Source organism: Spermophilus citellus, assembly GCF_964194105.1.
Source record: "Spermophilus citellus genome assembly, chromosome: 6".
NCBI classification, from domain to species: Eukaryota; Metazoa; Chordata; class Mammalia; order Rodentia; family Sciuridae; genus Spermophilus; species Spermophilus citellus.
In genome coordinates this window covers 13,846,933-13,868,877 of record NC_138187.1, presented here as the reverse complement: position 1 = coordinate 13,868,877, position 21,945 = coordinate 13,846,933, and the positions used below count along the sequence as shown (strand labels likewise).

At 52.5% G+C, this 21,945-nt stretch overlaps 2 protein-coding genes across 4 annotated transcripts in view; one reads left to right on the top strand and one right to left on the bottom strand.

The window, feature by feature from the left end:
• Positions 1–21,197, top strand: part of GPRC5B (G protein-coupled receptor class C group 5 member B) — a 22,914-nt gene extending 1,717 nt beyond the window's left edge. Inside the window, exons 2-4 of the mRNA XM_081300364.1 lie at positions 7,626–8,656; positions 16,804–16,940; positions 18,049–21,197. Coding sequence (XP_081156490.1) covers positions 7,651–8,656; positions 16,804–16,940; positions 18,049–18,093 — 1,188 coding nt within the window. The 5' untranslated portion in view covers positions 7,626–7,650 and the 3' untranslated portion in view covers positions 18,094–21,197. The remainder of the gene's footprint in view (positions 1–7,625; positions 8,657–16,803; positions 16,941–18,048) is intronic.
• The window catches only part of IQCK (IQ motif containing K), a gene marked incomplete at its 5' end in the record, with an annotated part of 122,834 nt that continues 120,350 nt past the window's right edge, over positions 19,462–21,945 (bottom strand). For all 3 annotated transcript variants that reach the window (XM_081300365.1, XM_081300367.1, XM_081300366.1), the window contains one exon: positions 19,462–21,945. In XM_081300365.1, coding sequence (XP_081156491.1) covers positions 21,890–21,945 — 56 coding nt within the window. In that variant the 3' untranslated portion in view covers positions 19,462–21,889.

The window sequence follows — 21,945 nt, the reverse complement described above, 5'->3', positions numbered from 1 at the left end:
CTCTTGCTTTTATTGGGGGCGGGGGAGGGGGGGGGAGACTGAAGGGGTCGGTAAAGAAAAACTAAGAAAACAGGAATGGCAAATAGATACCACACAGTCTCGCCACCCGGCTGCCCAGAAAACAAGACAGAGTGATGTAAAAGAAAGTGACAAGGGTGTACATGAGAAGACTTCTGGCAAGTGACATTTAAGTGGAGTCCAGCAAAATGGGGGCCCACCATCAGGAAGGAGATTTGGGGAAAAGACTGAACCAGGCGACGCTTGGAGTAGCTCAACAAAGGCCCTGGTGGCTGGGGCAAGGAGGCAGATTTGGGTTGGGGGTGGGGGAGTGGCGAGCACCAGCCAGATCACCATCTTTGCAGCGGTGGAAAAGAGTTTAGGGCTTATTCTGTTTGGGCTAGTGAAGTCTCAGAGCGCAGAGCCGCAGGATCTGAGCTTTCAAAGCTCCCTTGACCTATAGACAAGGAGACCCACAGATGACAGCTCCCCAGGCACAGGGCGCCTCCAGGGACTCTGTGCCTCTGTGGGGACCACTTTGACCCTGGCCAGCCCTTTGAGCCAACTGAAGGTGTGCCTGAGCTGTGGAGACCCACTCCTCACTTTGTAGCAGTTCTTATCCATCCTCACCAGAACCGAGGCCTTATAGCACTTCCTGCCCAGAGCTTCTTCTGGGGTTGGGACTTAGTCACATTTTCTTCTTAGAATTACAGCCCTAGAGGAACGGTCCACTGTGGAACTCGCAGCCAAGGATGCAATTTGCATTTAAATGATGGCTTTTATTTAGAGGCTGGGAGCTGCTTTGCATATTCATAGAGCTTGTTCTTGCAAATCCCCCCCCCCCAGCCCAACTAGCCCCCCTCACAGAGCCCTCCCAAACAGCCCCGTGTCTAGCCGGCGTTGGGAAATGAAGATTAGGCGATCACGTAACTTGGAAAAGATATGGGGGGGGGGGGGGGAATGTGGGATCTGGGAAAGAGCTTAATGTCAGGAAACCTTGTAACTGTTTAATCCAGCCAAGCAGGAAGTGCACCGTGGGTCCCAGTGGGAGTGGGCCGGGACACCGTGTGATGCTGGGGTGGTGGGGAGACTGGTTCCTTCACAGCCCCTTCCTGGGCATCTGCCAGACATGGGGGAGAGTCAGAACAGAGGTGCAATGGAAAGGCCTGGGGGGGGGGTCAAGGTCTTGGGGGAAAAAATGGATTCTAGTGCCACCTTGGCCTGTAAATTCCAGTAAGCCTCTGGCCAAGTCCCATTACCTCTTTACCTTCCTTGTCCCAACAAGAAACTGGAAATCGAGAATCTTTTTAAGAAACAGATACCCCTTGCTTCCTCTATGCCAGGCCTCAAGCCCAGTACTTTTCCGATACTTTTCATATCAGCTTAATGAAGGTTGTTCGGTGAACCCTGTTTCATAGACAAAGAGACTGAGGCTCAGAGAGGTTAAGTAATGCCCAATGTCACAGAGTTCGGTCACATTCCCCTCTTCTGGCCTCCCTCCCACCGAGGTCTTCCACTCTCCTGGAGTCTGAAGGGACTGGAAACTGTGCCAGGTATTCATCTGGGTACTGAACTATTAAATATGCCCAGGGCTAGGAAAGCTCCCCCCCAACACACACACACACACACACACACACACACACACACACACACCTGCTTATTTTCTCTTTCCCTTCCCAGTTCCAGTGCCTCCCCCCATCTTTAGAGAGGGTGGAGTTGGGATGCCTCTTGACCTGCCAGGCACAGGGAGGGGACCCTGGGTGTAGGATAAAAGTCCTGCAAACCCTTGCAGAGAGGAGTCTAGCCCAGGCAAGGCCAGTCAGAATGGAGTGTTCCAGAGTGCGTTTTGTTTCTCAGGTCTCACGGGTGGGTGGGAAGAAGGGGATCCTGGGTCCTGGGAGAAGGGCTAGTGTCTGGTCTGCTGGAGTCCCCGCTTTGCCTCTGCAAGAGGGACCTTGGATTTCAGGGCCCCCAGGCTGGCCTTAGGTCCTCCAGGGCCTGGGTCCTATCCTCCCAGCAAGGCTCCTGCTTAGAGCAGCTGCTGAGGGGGAGCAGGAGCTTTTGGGGTTCCTCCGGGTAGACCACCCCCAGAGGCATCTGCTCTTCATGCCACCTCGAGACTTCTTTGCTTAGATTGGACACCAGCACTGGACAAACTCCCCGGGAGCCTCTTCCATCTCCGTCTCCATGGCAACTGCCCCTCCTAGGAAATCGGTTTCGGAAGAATTCACTGCTTTGACAAGCCAGTATTTGCCCATCTCTTTTATTTACTTAACATATTTTTTATATAGTGCTTGTCCCATGTTAACTGCTATCCTAAATCCTAATTATTAATTATCATAAGCCTCACCACAACCCCACAAGGTAGGCACTAGCATCACCCCCATTTGCAGATGAAGCAACTGAGGCAAGAAAGACTAAGTCAGCTACCCAGAGTCCCAGGGCGCTAGCAGGCGGCACAAGACAGTGCTAGATTTGGGGGTCTTGCTTTGGTTTTTGCTTGGTTGGTTGTTTTTGTGGTGCTGGAAATGGAACCCAGGGCCTCCTACATGCCAGGCAAGCCTCTCCCACTGAGCTGCACCCGCCACCCTGGGGCAGGATTTGAAACTGGGAGGTCTGGCTGTGAGGTTCACAGCACGCTGGAAGGAGCAGGGCTGGAGAACCCGGGCAGACCTTGCTGTCCTCACATGAGGGATCCTGCCTGCATTCTTTCCAGCCTCTGCCCGCCTGTGTGTGTGTGTGTGTGTGTGTGTGTGTGTGTGTGTGTGTGTATGTGTGTATTGTGCAGTATATTTAAGAACATCTGAATGAGTCACATTTCTGGGAGCCTGGCTGGCAGCAAAAGTAATTAGTATGTGCGCCGAGTCTTGCCTTGCTCACATTTATTCATTACTCTTTTGGAGGAGCCGCCCGCCCTCATCCCACGGATTAGTTGCCTGGTATCCCTGGCCTCCCAGCCAGCCCAGCCTGGAGCTGCCTTGAAACCTCTAATCTGGTTTTGTTCTGTTGGGGTTACCAGGATGGGGGCTCACCTGGTGGTGGTCACGTGCACCCAGGAGAGGGCACTGACTGCTTGGTCTGGCACAGGGCTGGTGAAGCAGAAGAAAGGAGATGGTGGCCCCCTGCTGTTGTATCCCTGTGCACCCTGCCTCAGTGTGCCCAAGCGTGGCCTGCAGGGCTGTGGAAGCTGTACCCACCCCTGAGAATCTATTTTCCTAATGAGCTCCCGGGCACTGCTGCTGTGGGCATCCTGTGATCAAATAACTGGGCACGAACACCCACCCTTGCAAGGTGACGGTAGGGTTAGAGATGGCTTTTATGAATTCACTCACTCAGTGACTGAGCGCCAGAACAAAACAGCCCAGAGCCTGGACTGCAGCAGGGAGGAAGAGATCAGAAGAGCAAAAAATAAATAAAATAATGGAAAATCGTGATGCATGCTAGAAAGACAGTGGTCCACAGAGCTGGCCCAGCGCGGTGGGGGCTAGGAGAAACTCACTTAGATTCACTGGCCAGTAAAAGTCTCCCCAAGGGACACTCTAGTCTGCAGAAAGAGCCCAGGAACAGTAGTACCACTGTTCGCCTCTGGGCTCCACCTTTGTCCAAGGATGACCTTGGACAAGCCACTGACCTCCCTGAACCACAGCATTATCTCCTGTAGAATGGAGGCAGTCAAGCGCTCACCCCGAAGGGATGTTCCCTAGATCCCCGGGAGTTAAGGAGCAAGGGTAGTGTGTACAGGAGGGTGCCAGAACAGTCAGCAGGGATCAATAGTTGTCCATGAGGCAGAAACCCCTGGAAATCCTAGATGAGCCAGTGGCCTTGGCTTCCGGGGGAACACCTTGTTCCGTGGCGTGGGGTGGCTGTTGCCTCATGGACATCCTCCTCGCTCCCGGTTGCCTTCAGTTTCATCCACACACACAGATTTTGACTCGGGAGGCCTTCCTGGGGAAAGGGGGCTGATTGAAGGGGGAGGAATTCGAGGACTTGACAATGACAGAATCCCAGTTCCAGTTGGCTTAGTTTGCCCTGGGGAAGCAGCTACGGCTTCACCCGTCCGATATGGCTCCAGCCTTGGGAGAAGGCGGCAGGACTCGGGTGCTTTACTTAGCTATTTCCTCTGGGTGAGCTCATACCCGTTCTCTCCCCGTGATGGAAAATGTATCCCTCTCCAGCGTCGGGTCTCGGTCCCTCCATCTTATCAGCCAGCACAAAGAGAAGCTCTCTTTCCAGTTAACACCAACCAGAATCCTAGGGTTGATTCCCACAGGTCTGGTTCAGGCCATCTGCCTTCCTGTGAACCAGTCAGTGTGGCCAATGGGGAGGACCGAGGGGCTGATTGACCAGGCCTGGGCCAGACGTCCAGGCCGGGTGCTGAGGCTCAAGGCAGCTTCTCCAAAGAAAACTCAGGAGCTCTTCCCAGAAACGGGAGAATGGACGCCGGGCAACATAAACACCAGCTGTCCCGGAAAGAGGAGTGGGTTCCACCTGCAGGAATGAAAGCAAGAGTGTATGAAAGCAAGAGTGTATCCATTTCCTGTGTCAGCCTGAGGCAGGAACTGGTGTCCGAGGTCACAGCCGTGAACACTCTGCATGGTTTCGGTAGCGCAGGCGCCATGTTGGTGCTCCCATCATCTCTGCAGGTTTCCTGTTGGGGCTTCAAGGCCCAGCGGGAAGCAGGAGGAGGAGGGAGGAGCTGGGGAAACCAAGTCCCATCCGCAGCCAGACCTGGAAAGAGAAGGACCTCTCCTGAGACCGTAAGCAGACACAGTTAGAGATGGCCATGTTCTTCTTGCAAGGAAGGGCCTTGGGGTGCAGGCCTGAGGCTGGGGCCTGGCAGGCTGGCTGCCGTCTTCCCCTCCTGCTCTGCTCCCGTCTAGACCAGTTTTCCCAGCCTTGGCACTGCTGGCTTTGTGGCCTGGATAATTCTATATGGTGGGTTTGCTCTTTGCCTTGTGTGTGATCAGCAGCATCCATAGTCTCTGTCCATGTATCCAGTTGGGCTCCTGTCCCCAATTGTGACAAGTGAAAATGTCCCAGAATGTTGGCAACTGTCCCCATGGCAAATTGTCCCTGGTTGAGACCCCCTGGCCTAGGGGTACATGGGTAGGAGGCATTGAGGGAGGGGTGGTGCTCAAGACCCCACAGAGGCTGCCTGAGGGTTTGGGTTGGGACTCTCCTAGTCAAGTTTGCCACGATGAGATGTCATTGATGAGATCCACCCCCGGGCCCCTTTACCCTGTCAGGGACTGGTGGCATTTGATTCTGACAGATGCAGTTCTTAGATTCTGATTCCCAGCATGATTCCCAGACCTGTGGTCTGCATTTCTGCCTCGGATGATGTTTCTGCCCAGGGACATTGGGTGTGCCCAGCGAGGGTGCAGCGAGCCACGCCAGCGCGTAGTTTTAAAACGTCAGGAGAGAAGTATTGTAATGTGTTGGGTTTTAAGTGGATCGATGTAAAGGACTGAGAGTCACTCCAGCCAATCCCTGCACAGGCTGGACGTGTGGACACAACCTAAATGGCTGTGGCCTGGCTCCATGAGTGGACTGCCAGCCGGTGGTCCTCACCCCTGCCTTTGCCTGGGCGGGAGGCCGGGATGCTTTTCTAAGGAGCCCCTCCCACCTGCTGCCGCCTGCTCCGAGCTTGCCTTCTCTCATTTGGAGGCAAAGGAGGTGACCCCGCCACCCCAGGCACTGCCTCCTCGAGCAGCATCAATAATTGATGCCAGTCAATGGTCTCACGGCCAAGGCAGGATCTGAGATGCCCCGGGGGCCTCCGTCCAGGAGCAGAGAGAGAGGGGTCGATACTGCATTTACTTAAGAAGCCCTGGGGACAGGCGGATGCTGTGGAGAACACGGCCAGTTACAACCCCACGGGTGGGCTCAGTCGAGGACGGGGGTCCAGCTGGCTGGGAATGAGCATCGAGCACAGATGTGCTGGCTCTGGCTGTCTCATGTCCAGGCCCCTTTCAAAGGCAGGGAGCTGGTGGCAGAGAGACAGACTTAAGTCACGTTCCCTCAGGGTTTGCTGAGCACTCCTTCTTGCCAGGTAGTTTTGGACAGTGGTCCTCATCCTGTAAATCCCCCCACCCTTGCCAGGGGACATTTAGCAGTGTCTAGAGACATCTTGGATTGACGGTCACAATTGGAAGAGGGGACATGCTACTGGCATCTAGTGTGCAGAGGTGGGGCTGCTACTGGACATCCTACACCACCATAGGACAGGCCCCCACAACCAAGGATGACCAGCCCAGGTGCCAATCATGCCAAAGTTGAGAAAGCCCGGTCAACTGATGAGCAGGAGAGAATGTCCCAGCCCTGCCACGTCTTTCAGCAGAGGAAGAGAGGAGAGTGGGAAGGAAAGTTTGAAACAGACCAAAACCAAAAAAGGCAGTTACAATTAAACTGAGAAGGAAGTAAATCAGAAGCTGCTGGAGAGAGGAGGGGAGGTGACCTTGACCCAGGTCTCAGCCGGAGGCTTTAAAGCAGAGCCTGGCAGATAGAAGGAGCAGCTTTCCCTGCCCAAGCAGAGGAGGCCAGAGGGCAAGAGGAGACGGGAGTTAAGGCCCTGCCGGAGGCTGGCCTGTGGGGTCCAGCTGGCCTGGGGTGAGAGAGGGTAGGAGGAGGATCCTGCAGGCCTCCCAAGGAGGGGAGGGAGGAATGAAGGGCAGATCCTCCAGAAACCCTTAGAGGAGGAAGATGGGGTATTGGAGGGAGAAAGAAGCAGGGAGCCAAGGATGACGGCTCCTTTCCGGTGGCCAGTCCCCCTCGGTACCCACAGAAATGCCACAGTTCCCGGTGTCTGCAGTACCAACATCTAGGGCTCCCTCCAATCCCTCACCTGGGGCCTAGGCTGCTGCCTGGCACCCTCAGTCCTCCCTAAATTACTCACAGTGCCTTACACAATGTAAACAGTTGTCATAGCACGTCACCTAGGGGACAGTAACAAGAACAAACATCTGCCACTTTCCCCATAGCCTCCATCTCGGGGGGTGATGAGTCCATGGGTACAGGAGGAGTGACTGGGGAACTTCTGAGAGGGGTTGCTTCTAGGAGTTGGGTTGTGTGACCTGGTGCCAGTGTCACCTTCTGGGCACCCTGTGGGTCACCTGTAAAATGGAGGTCACAATAGGACCCGCCTCATGATGAGGCATTGTGAGGCTCAGATGGGCCCAGTTTTTGGCTGGAGTGGGATCGGGGACTGTTGGCTGTGGGTACTGAGTGGGAAAGGGGCTGATGTGTGCCGTCCTTGTCCTCCCAGCACGGCGCCTGGCCCCCCGCCGTCTGTTGAAGTTTCGTTGTGGTCCCCTGTTTTTGAGGAGGTTAGATGTGGTGCAGAATATCACATTTAAAGAACACAGAGTGTCCAGGGAAGGTGAGTCCCCCTCCCACCTGGCCCTCCAGCCACAAGTGACAATGACTCACGGTTGTTCGAGACACGGGGGGGGGTGCAGGTGGCAGGCGGAGTCCCCCCATGAGGGGCCCCAAGACCTGCCTTTACCCATGTGTCTCCAGGGCACCGCGTGGGCCCAGGGTTGGAGATACGGTGGGTCTTCTTCAAGCAGTCAGGAGAACGGGAACCTCACGATGAACTCATCTTCCTCCCCACCCCCTGCCTTTTCTAGAACGTTCCTGGTGCCAGAGAGAAAGATGAGAACCCACCAGGTGCTCGCCCTCCTCCTGCTCGCGGCGATCCCCTCCGCGGCCTCTGAGAACTCCAGCACGTCCCGGGGCTGTGGGCTGGACCTCCTCCCTCAGTACGTGTCCCTGTGCGACCTGGACGCCATCTGGGGCATCGTGGTGGAGGCAGTGGCCGGGGCGGGCGCCCTGATCACACTGCTCCTGATGCTCATCCTCCTGGTGAGGCTGCCCTTCATCAAGGACGTGGAGAAAAGGAGGCCCGTGTGCCTCTACTTCCTCTTCCTCCTGGGGACCCTGGGCCTCTTTGGACTGACCTTCGCCTTCATCATCCGGATGGACGAGACCATCTGCTCAATGCGCCGCTTCCTCTGGGGGGTCCTCTTTGCGCTGTGCTTCTCCTGCCTGCTGTGCCAGACGTGGCGCATCCGGAGGCTGGTGCGCCAGGGCACGAGCCCGCCAGGCTGGCAGCTGGTGGGCCTGGCGCTGTGCCTGATGCTGGTGCAGGTCATCATCGCCACTGAGTGGCTGGGTCTGACGGTGCTTCGAGACTCGAAGCCGGCCTGCGCCTACGAGCCCATGGACTTCGTGATGGCCCTCATCTACGACATGGTCCTGCTCGTGGTCACCCTGGCCCAGGCCTTCTTCACGCTGTGTGGCAAGTTCCTCAGGTGGAAGCTGAACGGGGTCTTCGTCCTCATCACATCCTTCCTGTCCGTGCTCATCTGGGTGACCTGGATAACCATGTACCTCTTCGGCAACGCCGTGATAGAGCAGGCAGACAGCTGGAGTGACCCCACCCTGGCCATCGCGCTGGCGGCCAACGGCTGGGTCTTCATCGTCTTCCACGCCATCCCCGAGATCCACTGCACCCTTCTCCCACCCCTGCAGGAAAACCCACCCAACTACTTCGACACGTCTCAGCCCAGAATGCGGGAGACGGCGTTCGAGGAGGACGTGCACCTGTCGCGGACCTACATGGAGAACAAGGCCTTCTCCATGGACGAGCACAATGCAGGTAGAAGGGGCAGAGCTAGGTGGGGTAGGACCTCAGGTCATTTGTACCACAAAGACTATTACCGGTGGAGATAGGTAGCCCCAGACCTGGGCACCGTCCTAGCAGAGCAGAATAATCCCCGACATTGGCCCCTGGGCCCACACTGGCTTAAAGATGGATTTTTTCATTTAGCTGTTTTGTCTCCCCTCCCAATTTCTTACTCACGATATTACAAAAATTCAGCTTTCTGGCTTCTTTTGAAAAGTCAGGGTCTGGGGCTATGCAGGAGGCCCTGGGTTTGATTTCCCATCACTGCAAAGAAAACAATTGGATCTGGCAACACGGGACTGACCTTCCCAAGGCTCTGCCTCTCACCCTTCCCGAGGGGTGACTGCACCAAGATGGGGGTCACCTGCTGCCCAGTGCTCTCTGCCCCCTGCCAGCCTCCTGACCCGCCACCATACCACATTCACATGAATTCCCCGGCTCCCCAGAAGCGTTTTGAGGGTGCAACCCCTGTTCTTGATGGATGCAGGACTCCATTGGGGGGGAAGTGTTCCTGGTCCCCTCCCCTAACTCAGTCACCAGGAGTGTTCAGGTTTGGGCCCTGAAGTTCCATGTCTAAGTTCAAATCCTGGCTTTACCACTTCTCAGTGTGCCGCTTTGAGCAAATTACATCACCTCTCTGAGCCTCAGTTTCTCTCCTCTGTGAAATAGAAACAATAAGAAAATGTACCTCGTGCAGCCATCATGGGAAGTACCACCACTGAGCACCAGGCTCCCCTGGTACCTGGCAGGTTGTATGTGCTTCTCAGTTGAGTTCCCCTGAGGGTGGAATTTGAGAGAAGGGCTTGGATGTGGGTGGTTTACTTGGGTGGGGACCGTGCAAGGGGGGGTGGACAGGGAGGGTCAGTCACCAACACCCAGGGCATTGATGATCTGATGGCCGCTATGGAGAACTGGGCCTCTGAATGTAAAATGAGCCCCTAAATCAGCCCTGGAAGGACAGGAGGCTGGGGCGTCCACCACCGCCACCTCCCATTTCCCAGGGTCCTTACCGTCCACCATAACTCCTGGTGAATGGGCTGAACAAATTCCACCAGATGCCAAGGCAGAAAAACAGATTTGGTGGGACCTGAGGTGACCTCATTTGGGAACCTAAAACTCTCTCCTACAGCTGAGTTCAAAGGTGAGGTCATAGGAGTCCTGGGGATGCCGTACAGGTACCCCAGGGTCCTGCCATCAATGCTTGAGAGGTGTCCCTTAGAACCATTACTTGAAGGGGGTTGGCTAGGTCCCCAGCACTTGAGATGAAATAAAATGACCTTTCGTCCGTTACCTGAAGATGCCTTGGGGCTACAACATTAATAACAACAGATAAGAACAGCAACCACCGTGCCTTTGCCTAGTGCGGCGGGCACAGACCTGCCAGGCACCGCCCTGACTTGAGCCTGTCCTACCCTTCAGTGGGGAGGAGGTTGGCCCTGTCAGCGTCTCCACTCTAGAGATGAATGAACAGAGGGAGGTGCTAGGAACCTGTGCCATGGACACACAGCCAGGCACTGGCCCATTCCGGATTGTCAGGACTCCCTCTTGATGTTCACCCTGCTGACTGGGGCACAGTCATGCCACGGGGTCAACCTCCCTGCGTCCAGCACCATGCCCACCTGTCTGTCCCCTGCAGGCAGGAGGAAGCACACTGAGCCAGCAGTTCCTTCAAGGCCACCCACCTTCCTCTGTCCCACCTAACTCTGTCCCCCTTTCTCTACGCCCCTTGTCCTGGCTGAACCCACAAGAGGGAACACCTGTGGCCACCTCTGGATAGGGCTGCAGGTTGCTAGGTGACCCTTATCCAAGCTCCTTTCTTCTTGTCCGGAAGGAAGCTGTGTCGTGGAAAGATGCAGCAGGGAGGGCAGTGTCGGCCCAGGTTGGGGACCGCTCCCTGGGATGCTGGAGAAGATGGGGTCAGGATGCAGCTGACCCCTTCAGGGAAAGTGGTGGGCAGAGGCCAGGAGGCTAACCAGTTCCTGGGGTCCTGTAGAGCCACCACTTTGCTGGCTCCTCTGGGAGAGAGGGTCCTCTTTGTCTGAGACCCCTGGACTCCAAGGTAGCAAGAATTGAAATGGGTGAAAACTCATGCAGTCAAGTTTTCCTGGAGAACTGGTCTGATGCCTTGTTAGATTCTCAGAGGCGTCTGTGACTCCCCAGAAGGTCATGACCCAGTGTTGTTGAATGTGTTGGTTTAACCTTCTTGCAGTAAAGCCAGCACTACCCAAATTTCTGGGCCCTTAAAAGCAAGGACAGCCAGGCATGGTGGCGGTGGCGCACATCTGTAACCCAGGGGCTTGGGAGGCTGAGGCAGGAGGATCATGAGTTCAAGGTCAGCCTCAGCAACTTAGAGACCCTGTCCCTAATTAAAATATAAAAAAGGCCTGGGGATGTGGCTCAGTGGTTAGGCGCACCTGGGTTTAATCCTGGTACCAAAAAATAAATAAAATAAAAGCCAGGACAGCCCCACTTCACTGTGTGCCAGGCACCATTCTGAGCATTTCGGTGGTCCATCTCCTTTCATCTCTACAGCAACACCATGAGGTCTGTTTTGCAGGCAGGAGACTGAGGCACAGACAGGCTAAGTGACTTGTGCAAGAGGCAGAACCAGGGCTTGAGCCCAGGCCTCCTGACAGAGCCACACGCTTGCCTACTCCGCCACAGAAGTACCTGCCTCTTAAAGTACATTAGTGTCTCATCTCAATGATATGTCAGGGCGGCTCTGTATTTTTGGAAATAGGAGGATTGTCAGACCCATTTTGCAGAGTGGAAACCGAGGCCCTGGGGACATCAGGCAACTTGTGTAAGTTCAACCAACATAGCAGAACAGGGAGGGGAAAAAACGAATTTTTGGAATCCCATGGTACTATTTCTTGTAAAAATGTAGCCAATAATTCATATCCACAGAAGATCCAGAGATTCAAGGGACCTGGGGCCCAGGTCGGTAGTGTCAGGGCTAACACAGGGGTGATGGAGGGTCTGGGAGGTACCACACCCCCAGCCCCATCTTTTTGGAGGTGGTCCAAAGCCAAAAACAGGTTGTCCTTCCATTCGCCCGTATGTGTGTGTGTGTGTGTGTGTGTGTGTGTGTGTAAATGTGTGTGTGTAATGCTGGGGATTGAACCCAGGGCCTTGTGCATGCCAGGCAAGCACTCTGCCAACTGAGCTACATCCCCAGGGCCCATATATCTCTTTTCCAAAACAAAAATGCTTTTTTTTCTTTCTGATGGTAGAGGAGCAGCAAGAATTGTGTAGAATCAGAAAAGACTCATGGAGGTAAAAATAAAAGAAGTTGCTAAAATCCCCACTTCCCAAAAAGAGCTACTCCCGAAGGTTGGTTCCCGCCTTGCCAGACATCTCTCAGGGCGCATGCGCCGCACATCCCCCCCCCCCCCCGCCCCCGCCCGCGCACCACATTAGGACAGAGCGGCTCCTAGCCAGGCTGCGCGTTGCCACCAACGCCTGCAGCCTCCATCCGATTAAGTCTGAGTTTGGAATTGGATATAGTTCAAGCTCGCCTAGTGAGGCTAAGACGGAACCAGGTTGAAACCACCGGGCCAAGCGGTGGTGCGTTTCGTCCCGCCGCCGTCAGTGTTGGGAGGGCCTTTCCGAAGGTCATCGGCCGCAGTTCCCATCAGGCACCCCGATTTACTCTTCTGGTCTTCGACGGGTCCTGTTCGCCTACAGCTCTCCGCGGTGCTGCAGCAGACATCCTTACCCTTCATCTTTCTGCTTTGGGTCAATTAACTCCTTGCAAAATAGTCCCTCTCCAAGGGCTGGGATTATACGCTTGCGCCACGCACGCGTGCGTGCCCCGCCGAGGCCAGCGTGCGTGCACAAGGCACCTCAAATCGGATGGCACCCCGGAAAAGCAGACTGATTTACTGTCCCTCGCTTGATAACTGCATGACAGCCACCCTCATCCGCACACACGCGCCTGTAGCACCCTTCTGGGTGTAGTCAGAATTTGTTTTTTAGTGGCCCTCCTTTGGATCATCCCAAATGTGTCTTCCACCAAAATTCACTGGAGACCAGGCATGACAGGCCTCAGGCAAAGCCAGTTCCCTCAGAAAGCTCTCCCCTAGAGGCTGAGCTGGAGTCCTGGCTCGGATGGCCTTTATTCTAGAAACTTGCTTGGCTAGGGACCATCTGGGCACGCTCCCTTGCCACAGTAGGAGCAGCTGTTCAGTGCTGACTTCAGCCAGTTTGTATTTTAGGAAGCTGGCCCCATGAGGGCCCCTTACCCTTGAGCCCTTGGGTCTCAGAGACTAGCCAGTCCCCAGGAGCTGCAGTTGACCCTGTTTCTCTTAGCACCTGAAAGCCTGCAGCTTTTCAGGCTCCCTTGAGACTCAGTCCTTCCCTGAAGTGCCAGGAGATGGGAAGGGAATTCATCGGGGCTGTACCGTGGCTTGGCCAAGCCCCAGCAGCCTCATCACATATCTCCTTCCCTCCCAAGAGAGACCCCAGATATATACAACTTCACCAGCCTGGGATTTATTAATAAGTATCAACAAGGCACAAGATATGCAATAAAAGGTAAAAATGGGGGGTGTAGCATCATCTTGGATCACATCTTAGAAAGCTTTAACAAGGCATATTAAATGTTCACCTTTCAAAGGAGCTAAAAAGAAAAGTATTTTCTTCTGTTAGGACTTTGGGCTCTAGAGTCTCATTAGGACCAAGGGCTATTTAAACTGACTCTTTGGCTGGGATGCAGCTCAATGATAGAGCACTTGCCTAACTTTGCAAAGCCCTTGGTTTGATCCCCAGAACCACAAAAATACATAAATAAACTAACCCTTTGCCTCCTGTTGGAAGATCCTGAGTTGACTTTGGTGGCAGGGCCTCACTTGCAGAGTCTACAGGAGAAAAGTCTGGCATTTGAATTATGAGCTCTGATTCCTGCGTGCACCCCTTTATGGGTGAGCACTGCTTCCTTTTCGGATCTGGCCTGGGTTGAATGAATCGACTGTGCATTAGTCAGGCCTTTTGAAATTAGTTGCAAGTAATTAAAACAAATCTAATTTGAATAGGCTAAAGCATTAAACAAGCCAAATGTACTGGGCAACAGGCTCTGGGAATGGTTAGGTTCTGGAGACTCAAGTTATGACAAGATTTGGTCAGTCTCCATCTGTATTTGGGTTCATGGTCACCCACAACTCCAAAGGGGTAGAAAAGGGGGACATTTCCCAGGAGACTAGAGCAAAAATCCCAGAGTTAATTTTGATTGGACATGAATGCCTTTCCCTTGAACCAATCAGCGTGTTCAGGGAGATGGGAAGCCCTGATTGGCCAAGCCCAAGTCACGTGGCCACACTGAGGCCTGGGAGAAGGCTGTTGTAGCCAGCACTGAGGGGGCTAGAATGTTAGGGCTATTCATCAGCGGAGGAAACACAAGTAGCCACTACAGAGAGGGCCCCTCTGGCCAAGGCACCCCACAGATGACAGCAGAGTCAAGCCTTTGTTTCTTCTTTTTTTTTTTTTTTTTTTAAAGAGAGAATTTTTTTAATATTTATTTTTCAGTTTTGGGCAGACACAACATCTTTGTTTGCATGTGGTGCTGAGATTCGAACCCAGGCGGCACACATGCCAGGTGAGCGCGCTACCGCTTGAGCCACATCCCCAGCCCTTTTTTTTTTTTTTTTTTTATAGAGAGTGAGAGAGGAGAGAGAGAGAGAGAGAGAGAATTTTTTTTTAATATTTATTTTTTAGTTCTCCACGGACACAACATCTTTGTTGGTATGTGGTGCTGAGGATCGAACCCAGGCCGCACGCATGGCAGGCGAGCGCGCTACCGCTTGAGCCACAGCCCCAGCCCCAAGCCTTTGTTTCTGTGAAGAGAATGTGTTTGGAGGCCAAGTCCCCAGCCGCAGCTGCTGGGTCTCTGCATTACAAGGAAAGCTGTGTTGGCCTTCCCTCTCCCCAGGCAGGCCTAGGCTAGGAGTTGGGATCAGCATAGACTATCTCCCACTTGGGTGCTGCTCCCCAGCCATCTCATGGACACCTCCTAGGAAGGGCAGCTTCTTGCCCAGCACCATGTGTAATGAGTTGCTCCAAGGCCTGGAGATGCCAAAGCAAGAAGTTTTCCTAAGTGTGTCTTGGAACATGTGTTGCCCACCCTGCTTCCTTTTTTTTTTTTTTTTTTTTTGGCCCAGTCTGGGCTGAGTTGTCCCTAACATCACTTAATTCAAGTTATTTCTAAGTAATAAAGTGTGATGAAACACACAGTATCTGGAGCCAGTGTGGTGTGATAGTTATGAACCCAGACTCAAAGTTTGAATGCTGATCTGCCCCTTACTTGCTATTTAACCTTGAGCAAGTTACTTAACCCCTCTGTGCCCTAAGTAAGAGTATAAGTACCTATCATGCTATGAAAATTTAATGCTAAGGAAATGAAATGAATATATATAATATGTAAATTTCGTCATGTATATATGGCAGTACCTGGCTCCTGGTTAGTAATCTATGAAGGATAACTAAAGTGATTCTAGTACCTGCCCCCAAGTAATTAAAAAAAAAAAAAAACTCAGGCTGGGCACAGTGATGCACACCTGTAATCCCAGCAGGTCTTGGGAGGCTGAGGCAGGAGGATTGAGAGCTCAAAGCCAGCTTCAGCAGTTCATCAAGGCCTTAAACAATTTAGCAAGACCCTGTCTGTCTAAAATACACACACACACAACACACACACACACACACAGGGCTGGGGATGTGGCTCAGTGGTTAAGTGCCCCTGAGTTCAGTCCAGGGGGCCTATGGGATGGAGCCCAGGAACATGCTAGGCAAATGCTCTACCACCGAGCCACACCCTGTACCCTGAGTCTCTTCTTAGCAAAGTCAATTTAGTACTTTCAATGAAGATGAAGAACCATCTGACAATTGAGAAGACCCATCTGACAATTTGATTATTTTATAGAGTTTTTCCTTTTTTTTCTCCTTTTTTTCCTGCAAGAGCTAGTGATCAAACCTGGGACCTCATACATAGGAAGCAAGTGCTGTATCACTGAGCTATACCCAGCCTCATTTTAAGTTTATGGGAAAAAAAATCCTCTCAACCTGCTTGAGTCACGTATTTACTGCAGTTGATAAGGCGACATGAGTACATGATTATTAGCTGTGTGTGGTGCCGGGGGGCAGGCCAGGCCTTGCACATGCTAGGCAAGTGCTCTACCACTGAGCCGCGTGCATCCCAGCCATACAGTCCAAATTTTAATTAGACCTCACTCTTTGTATTATACAGATCTGTGGGTTTTGACAAAGCACATCATGACATGTGTCCACCCAGTGGTATCATACAGAACAGTGTCACGGCACTGAAATGCCCGTACACCTCCTCTTCATCCTTCACCCCACACCAACCCCTGACAACCAGTAATCTTTTACTGTCTATAGTTTTGCCTTTTGCAGAACATGATGCAGATGGAGTTCCCCAGTGTGAGCTTTGACAGACTGGCCTCTTTCACTTAGCAATAGGCATCTGGGGTCCCTCCATTAATTTGGTATTTCTTTCCCAACAAGGAAATTTGACTCCCTTACAAGTGCAGCAAAGAGTACCACTTAACCACCTTTCAGAGGTAAAAAGTGCTACCTTATATTGTCATCATTGCTTCAGATCTCTGGGGACGGCCGTTTGCTAATGGTGACAATATGGCCGTGTTCTTGGCGGTTCCTACCTCTGTGTGGATCCAGAAGCAGTGACCATTTCTGAATGGTGTGACATTGCCCCTGTCATGAGTGGGTGGCATTCTGCAGTGAGGAGAGGAGCTCTTTTGTCAAAGGAGACCTGAGGGCTGCAGAGGGGCTTGTCACCCAAGGCCTGCAGGGGCCCTGTGTGAGGGATGGGTCAAGGGTCAACCCTGGAGCCCCCTTCCCCCCATAACCTGAACCCTGGACTCTACAAACTTCCCACCCCACTGAGAGGGGTCAGGCTCCTGAGAACAAAGCCCCTTTGTGACTTGTTTTGAATCAGCTTGTGACAGAGGGGCGGGGCTATGCGGTGGCTGGGCGGGGGTGCCCAGAGCACTGTTGTTGATGCAGGAGTAAAAAACAAAATTGTGTCTCTTTTCTTTTTTCTTTTTTTGGTGTTGTCGGACTGCCAATGGCTCCCTCCCCTCCCCCCTCAGCTCTCCGGACAGCGGGATTTTCCAATGGCAGCCTAGGGAAAAGATCCACCGGCAGCCTGGGGAAGAGACCCAGCGCACCCTTCAGAAGCAACGTGTACCAGCCAACCGAGATGGCCGTTGTGCTCAATGGTGGCACCGTAAGTATCAAGATGTGATGTTTCGGCGGGAAGCTTGGGGTGTGGGAGCAGCTTCCACGGGGCACCCTTCTCTGGATGCCCCCCGGTAGCTAAGCGCATGGAGTGCCGCCGTTCTCCTCTCCCTCTCCCCACCTTTCTGCACACACCGGGAATCCACCTGTACCTAGTTAACCACCTCTAGATTCTTCTGGAAGAGGACCTGTTCTTGGGGCTCTAGTATCCAGGGGATTCTTTGGTTTCCACTAACACGGCCCCCAGCCCTCTCCCTGGGAGGTTGACTTGAAGGACAAGCCCACCAAGACAAAGCCCCCTCAGGTTTTGCTAGACTAAGTCCCCCCCGGCAGCACCTCTGCCCTCGTGCCCCAGCTGTGTACCAGTTTCCCCACCCCAGCTCCCTAAGGGACATCTTAAGGAACGGAGTTGATGGCCGTGTGTCCCTCCGATAGAAGCAGGTCCGCTCTCTGATGCCAAACAGACCCGCAGCAGAATCGCCACCTTTCCATTCGCCTCGTGGAATGACATCGCTGTTTCTCCACAATCCAAAGACCTGCTCTCATCCCCATGTTTAATTTCCAGACATAGCTACATGCTTCTCAGAAATGACGCTGAGCCAGTTTACTTGTGTAAATTGGATTTCCATCCTTTATTTCACTCGCTGATTCCATAACCTTTTTTTTTTTAATGGGAGTCAGGGATGGTCTTGACCTCTTGAGGGGACTTTGGTTTTCCTGACCTTGAATGATGTGCTAGGCTTCGGTCTGTGTTGGTTTGGAACATGCTCAAGACAGAATCACAGATTGACATTCTAACACCCCCCACCATCTCCTGGGCTGTTTTATTGTCCCAGGACGAGATAAGCCCGACTCACAAAATGGCCTGTGTGTTATAATTTGGTTAGAAAAGGTCCCATTGGTTACTCATAAGCCCTCCTGGATCCTTCAAGGATTAAAGAAACAAATGCCTTAGGGCTAGATGGTCACAGCCCACGCTGGGCCCATCTGGGGAGAAGCGAGGTCACTTACCTTTGGCACATTGTGAGCAAATCGGTGTCTGACGTTGACTTTGCAAAGCACGGAGTTCTCAGTGTGTTATCCTTATGTTATTACAGATCCCAACTGCTCCGCCATCTCACACTGGAAGACACCTCTGGTGAACGACTTTTAAGTTCCAGAGAATAAGAATCTCTCTTACCAATTTCATTCCCTGGCCGTGTCTTTCTTGAGGGAGAAATCAGTAACAGTAGTCGAACAAGGCCGCCTCTCAGCCGGGAGAGCTGGAGTCCTGGGCAAGGGGGTTTCATGTACACGTGAACACTGATGACCTGAAACGCTAACACTGACTGCCCGCCCCGCCCCTGCCACACACACAGACGCCCTGGTCATGCTGAGCAGCCTCAGTCCCCGCACACTGAAGCCAAGCTAATTGCAAATAGTACTAGGCTCATCCAATGTGGCTGGGGGGCCTGCTCCACCCTTGGGGCCAGGCTGATGTGGGTTGCTTAAGGGGGCCCTACCCCATTCCCCTCCCTGGCAAGCTCTGGGCCCCAGGTAGCCTCTTGGAGATGACTTTGACCTTGAGGATGACTCATGGAGCCCAATCCCTGGCTGGCCTGGTGGTTTGCACATATCAGGGGAATTTAGGAGGCTGAGGGTTGATTCCAAGGCAAGGCCCAAACCAATCGTCGGGGGGGGGAGCTTTATGGCCACTAGTGGTGGAGGGGCCCTGGCATGTGCCAAAGAAAAGGAGACTCTCCAGGCCTTGAAGAAACCGCCACATTTAGTTCCTTCTATGGGCCTCTTGCCCTAGAGCCGAGGGCAAGAGAACAAGCCCCACGTCCTCCTTGGAGAGTCATAGAAATACTCTGGCTAGGGACAGCCACCCCTCCCTCCCGGCCTCTGTCATCTCTGTCTTCCTGCACTTATGGGTGCCCCGCCAAGCCCTTTCCCAGTTTTATTCCCACATTCGTTTTCCAAAACTTCAATGGGGCAAACAGCTTAAGGCAGGAAGCAGGTTGGAGGGCCAGGCCCAGAAGGTTTGCCCCCAACAGGTTTTCGTCTAGCAGGGCTCCCCAGGACTGCCCACTAGATGGAGAGAGAGCGGGTCTGGCTGCGTGGCAAGCAGTGACTTGTTGGGTCTTTCCTGTGGATTTGGAGAAGGTTCCAGGGCAGAGTGAATCACGGGAGGGATTCTTGCTGCTTTGGGAGGGTGTGGGGGACATTCCTACCTTGGTTTTCTGCAGGCTCCATGAAAATGGCTCTCTTCACAGCCCCTTGTTTCTGTCATGGTTTCCATCTGTCCTGAGCAAGTCATTCCTTTGTTATTTTGCATTGCAAACATCCGGGCCTTTAAAAAGCCCATGTTCTCTGCACTGTTTGGCCGGCAGCGGTTCAAAGCCAAGAGTTTTAACCTGATGGCATGGAATGTATAAATGAGGATGGGCCTTCTGCATATACTGTAATCTCTACGTCGCTTTTTCTATAAAATTACCCTTAAGCCTTTAACCTTTTAAGAAAACGGAAAAGGTTAGTGTGTGGGGGTGGGGGTGGGGCTGACCTCTTCATGAGCCAGTACCCCTGAGCTGACTATGATTTAATAAACCTGGTTTTTCTCAAGGCCCTAGTCTCTGATGTGTCCCCTCCCCACTCTTCACCCCGCTACCCCATCCCTGCAGACCACTGGGAAACTAAGGTCAAACCGGCCATCCCTGGGTGGCCCTCCTGCAAGTGGTACCTGCAGCTAGTACCTCTCCTGTGTTAACTGTGCATGGGGCCGGGAAAGCATGGCAGACAATGTCAGTCCTTCCTGGACCTCCCAGAAGCACCCACCTGCCCTGCCCAAAGCACGTGCTTGCTTCTAGGAAACCAGATTCCAGTCCTCTCTGTTCGAGGACCACCATTGGGTGGGCTGAGAAACTTGGAGCCTGGGGACGGGTGGGAGGGAAAGAAGCTAGGAGCTCAGTGGGGCAGGCGGTGATGCATGCAGACCCCGAGCATCCTGCAAATAAATCAGCCTCTGAACACCTCGGTCCAGTCCAGTGAAAAACGACAGCGTTACACATTCTCGTGCCAGGAGATGGTGGCTCATCCCCGATCTCTGGAGTCCTTTGGAGCTTTCTGATACCATCAGTGACACGGTCTGCAAGAGCCCCCCTTGCAAAAGGGAGGAGTTCACACCATCTCCTTTTCTAAGTTCTCTCTTGTCCACGCGTATAAAGGTGAGCACAGCAGAAATGGCTACCAGGTGCAAAGTCGAGTTTCTGCACCATGAAAACAGAACCATTTTTGGCTGCAGGAATCCTCACTTAATGAGACTTTCCTCCCTTTTAAAATTCCTGATAGGTTATTGCGCTTTGGGTTTTGTTTTATTTGGGCTGTAAGGCTCAAGGTGGGCTGGATGTTCTTAGGATGGGGCAGAGATGGGGGTGAGGGCAGGAGGGAGAGTTGGCTGTCTTCTCCAGAATTCATCTTGGCTCACCGAGGTTTAAACCCAGGATGGAAGGCACCTCTGTTGAAGATCCGGACTTGTTTGGGGGAAGGGCCCTGAGGCAGCAGCTGTGAATAATCCCTAATTGTAAGCACAAGTCCCCTGTCCAGTTAGAAACCGCTTTGGGACTGTAACATCCACTCTTGTCCTCCCATTGAACGGAAAATTGTCATTCTGCCCTAGATGTCCCCCCGCTAGAGATGGAGGGTGGGTATAAGGGAATGAGCTTCGAGAGCGTTACAAACTGGGAAGTCCTGTGGGTTCCGGTGTTTCCAGGATTAAGGTCTGGTGTTGGAAGTTGGGTGACCGGTGCCCGTTTGGGGCACAGGTGCCGACAGGACACTGATCAAGGGCACGCTAGATGTTTTTCTAGGTTGGCCAAGGCCGGGTGGAATGCCTCAGGCAGAACCCCAGGCTAAAAGGGGGCATAGTGGCTTTTATAATCCAAGGATGCAACGATTATACCAGCTTATGGGTGTTCTCAGCAGGTGCTTTTTATTAATTGATTAAAGAGCTAAGGCTCATTTTTGATAGATAATATATATTTATTAAATGTATTAATGTGTGTTTTATAATGGACCTTTATCTTCCCCTGGCTGACTTGCTTACTTATAAAAAAAAAATTATTCAAGAAATTTTAAGACAATCAATGTGTACCATACATGACTGTATATAAATATTATAAATTTAAAAGGTTGTTAAGCATGGGCAGATAGGTTTTATTTTCAAAATGCTGTTCTTAACACAAAAATAAAGGCTTTACTATTTACTTAAGATGTGTGGGAGCTTATCAAAACGACTCAATACCACGACTGGGCTTTCGGCTGAGACTGTGGCATTTTGAATGAGAGAATCCTGGTTAGCAGCAAACCACAGAACAAATAAGGGCAATAAGTTAATTAATTTACCCATAGAAGCTGGAACTTTCTATAATACTTGGGAAACTCGACAACAAAAAATCCTTTGTGATTGTTGTCTGAGTTTCAGTCTCTCATCTCGGGCCTGGGGATGTAGCCCAGTAGCAGAGCACTTGCCCAGCATGTCCAAGAGTCTGGTTTTGAGCCCCAGAACTGCAAAACCAAACAACAACCACCACAAAAGAAATTCAGAGATTTGAGACCTAAATATGGAATTTTGCAAAAGTGGAACAACAGCACTTCAACTTCTCTTGGGACTAGATTTCCATCATATGTTTTGCTAGCAGTTGGCATAGTATGCTCCTGAAGCACTGAAGAAACATCTAGAATAAAGAATGAATTTTGGGATAATGCAGAAAGTTAAGACAGGTATTTTTCTAAAGTATTGCACTAAGCATGTTTGTGACAAATCCTATTTTGTGCAGAAAAGATTCTGTTTTCACATGTACTGAGTCTTGTCATTAAAGAAATCACAAGAGAGAAAGCACAATTTGGACATTTTCCTTGCCCGGGGTAATTTGCGCTGGAGGGAAGAGATCCGGGTGATGGTCATGGTGCTGGAGTCTGGTGGGCTGGCTCCTGGTTCTCCTCCATGGTGCATTTCA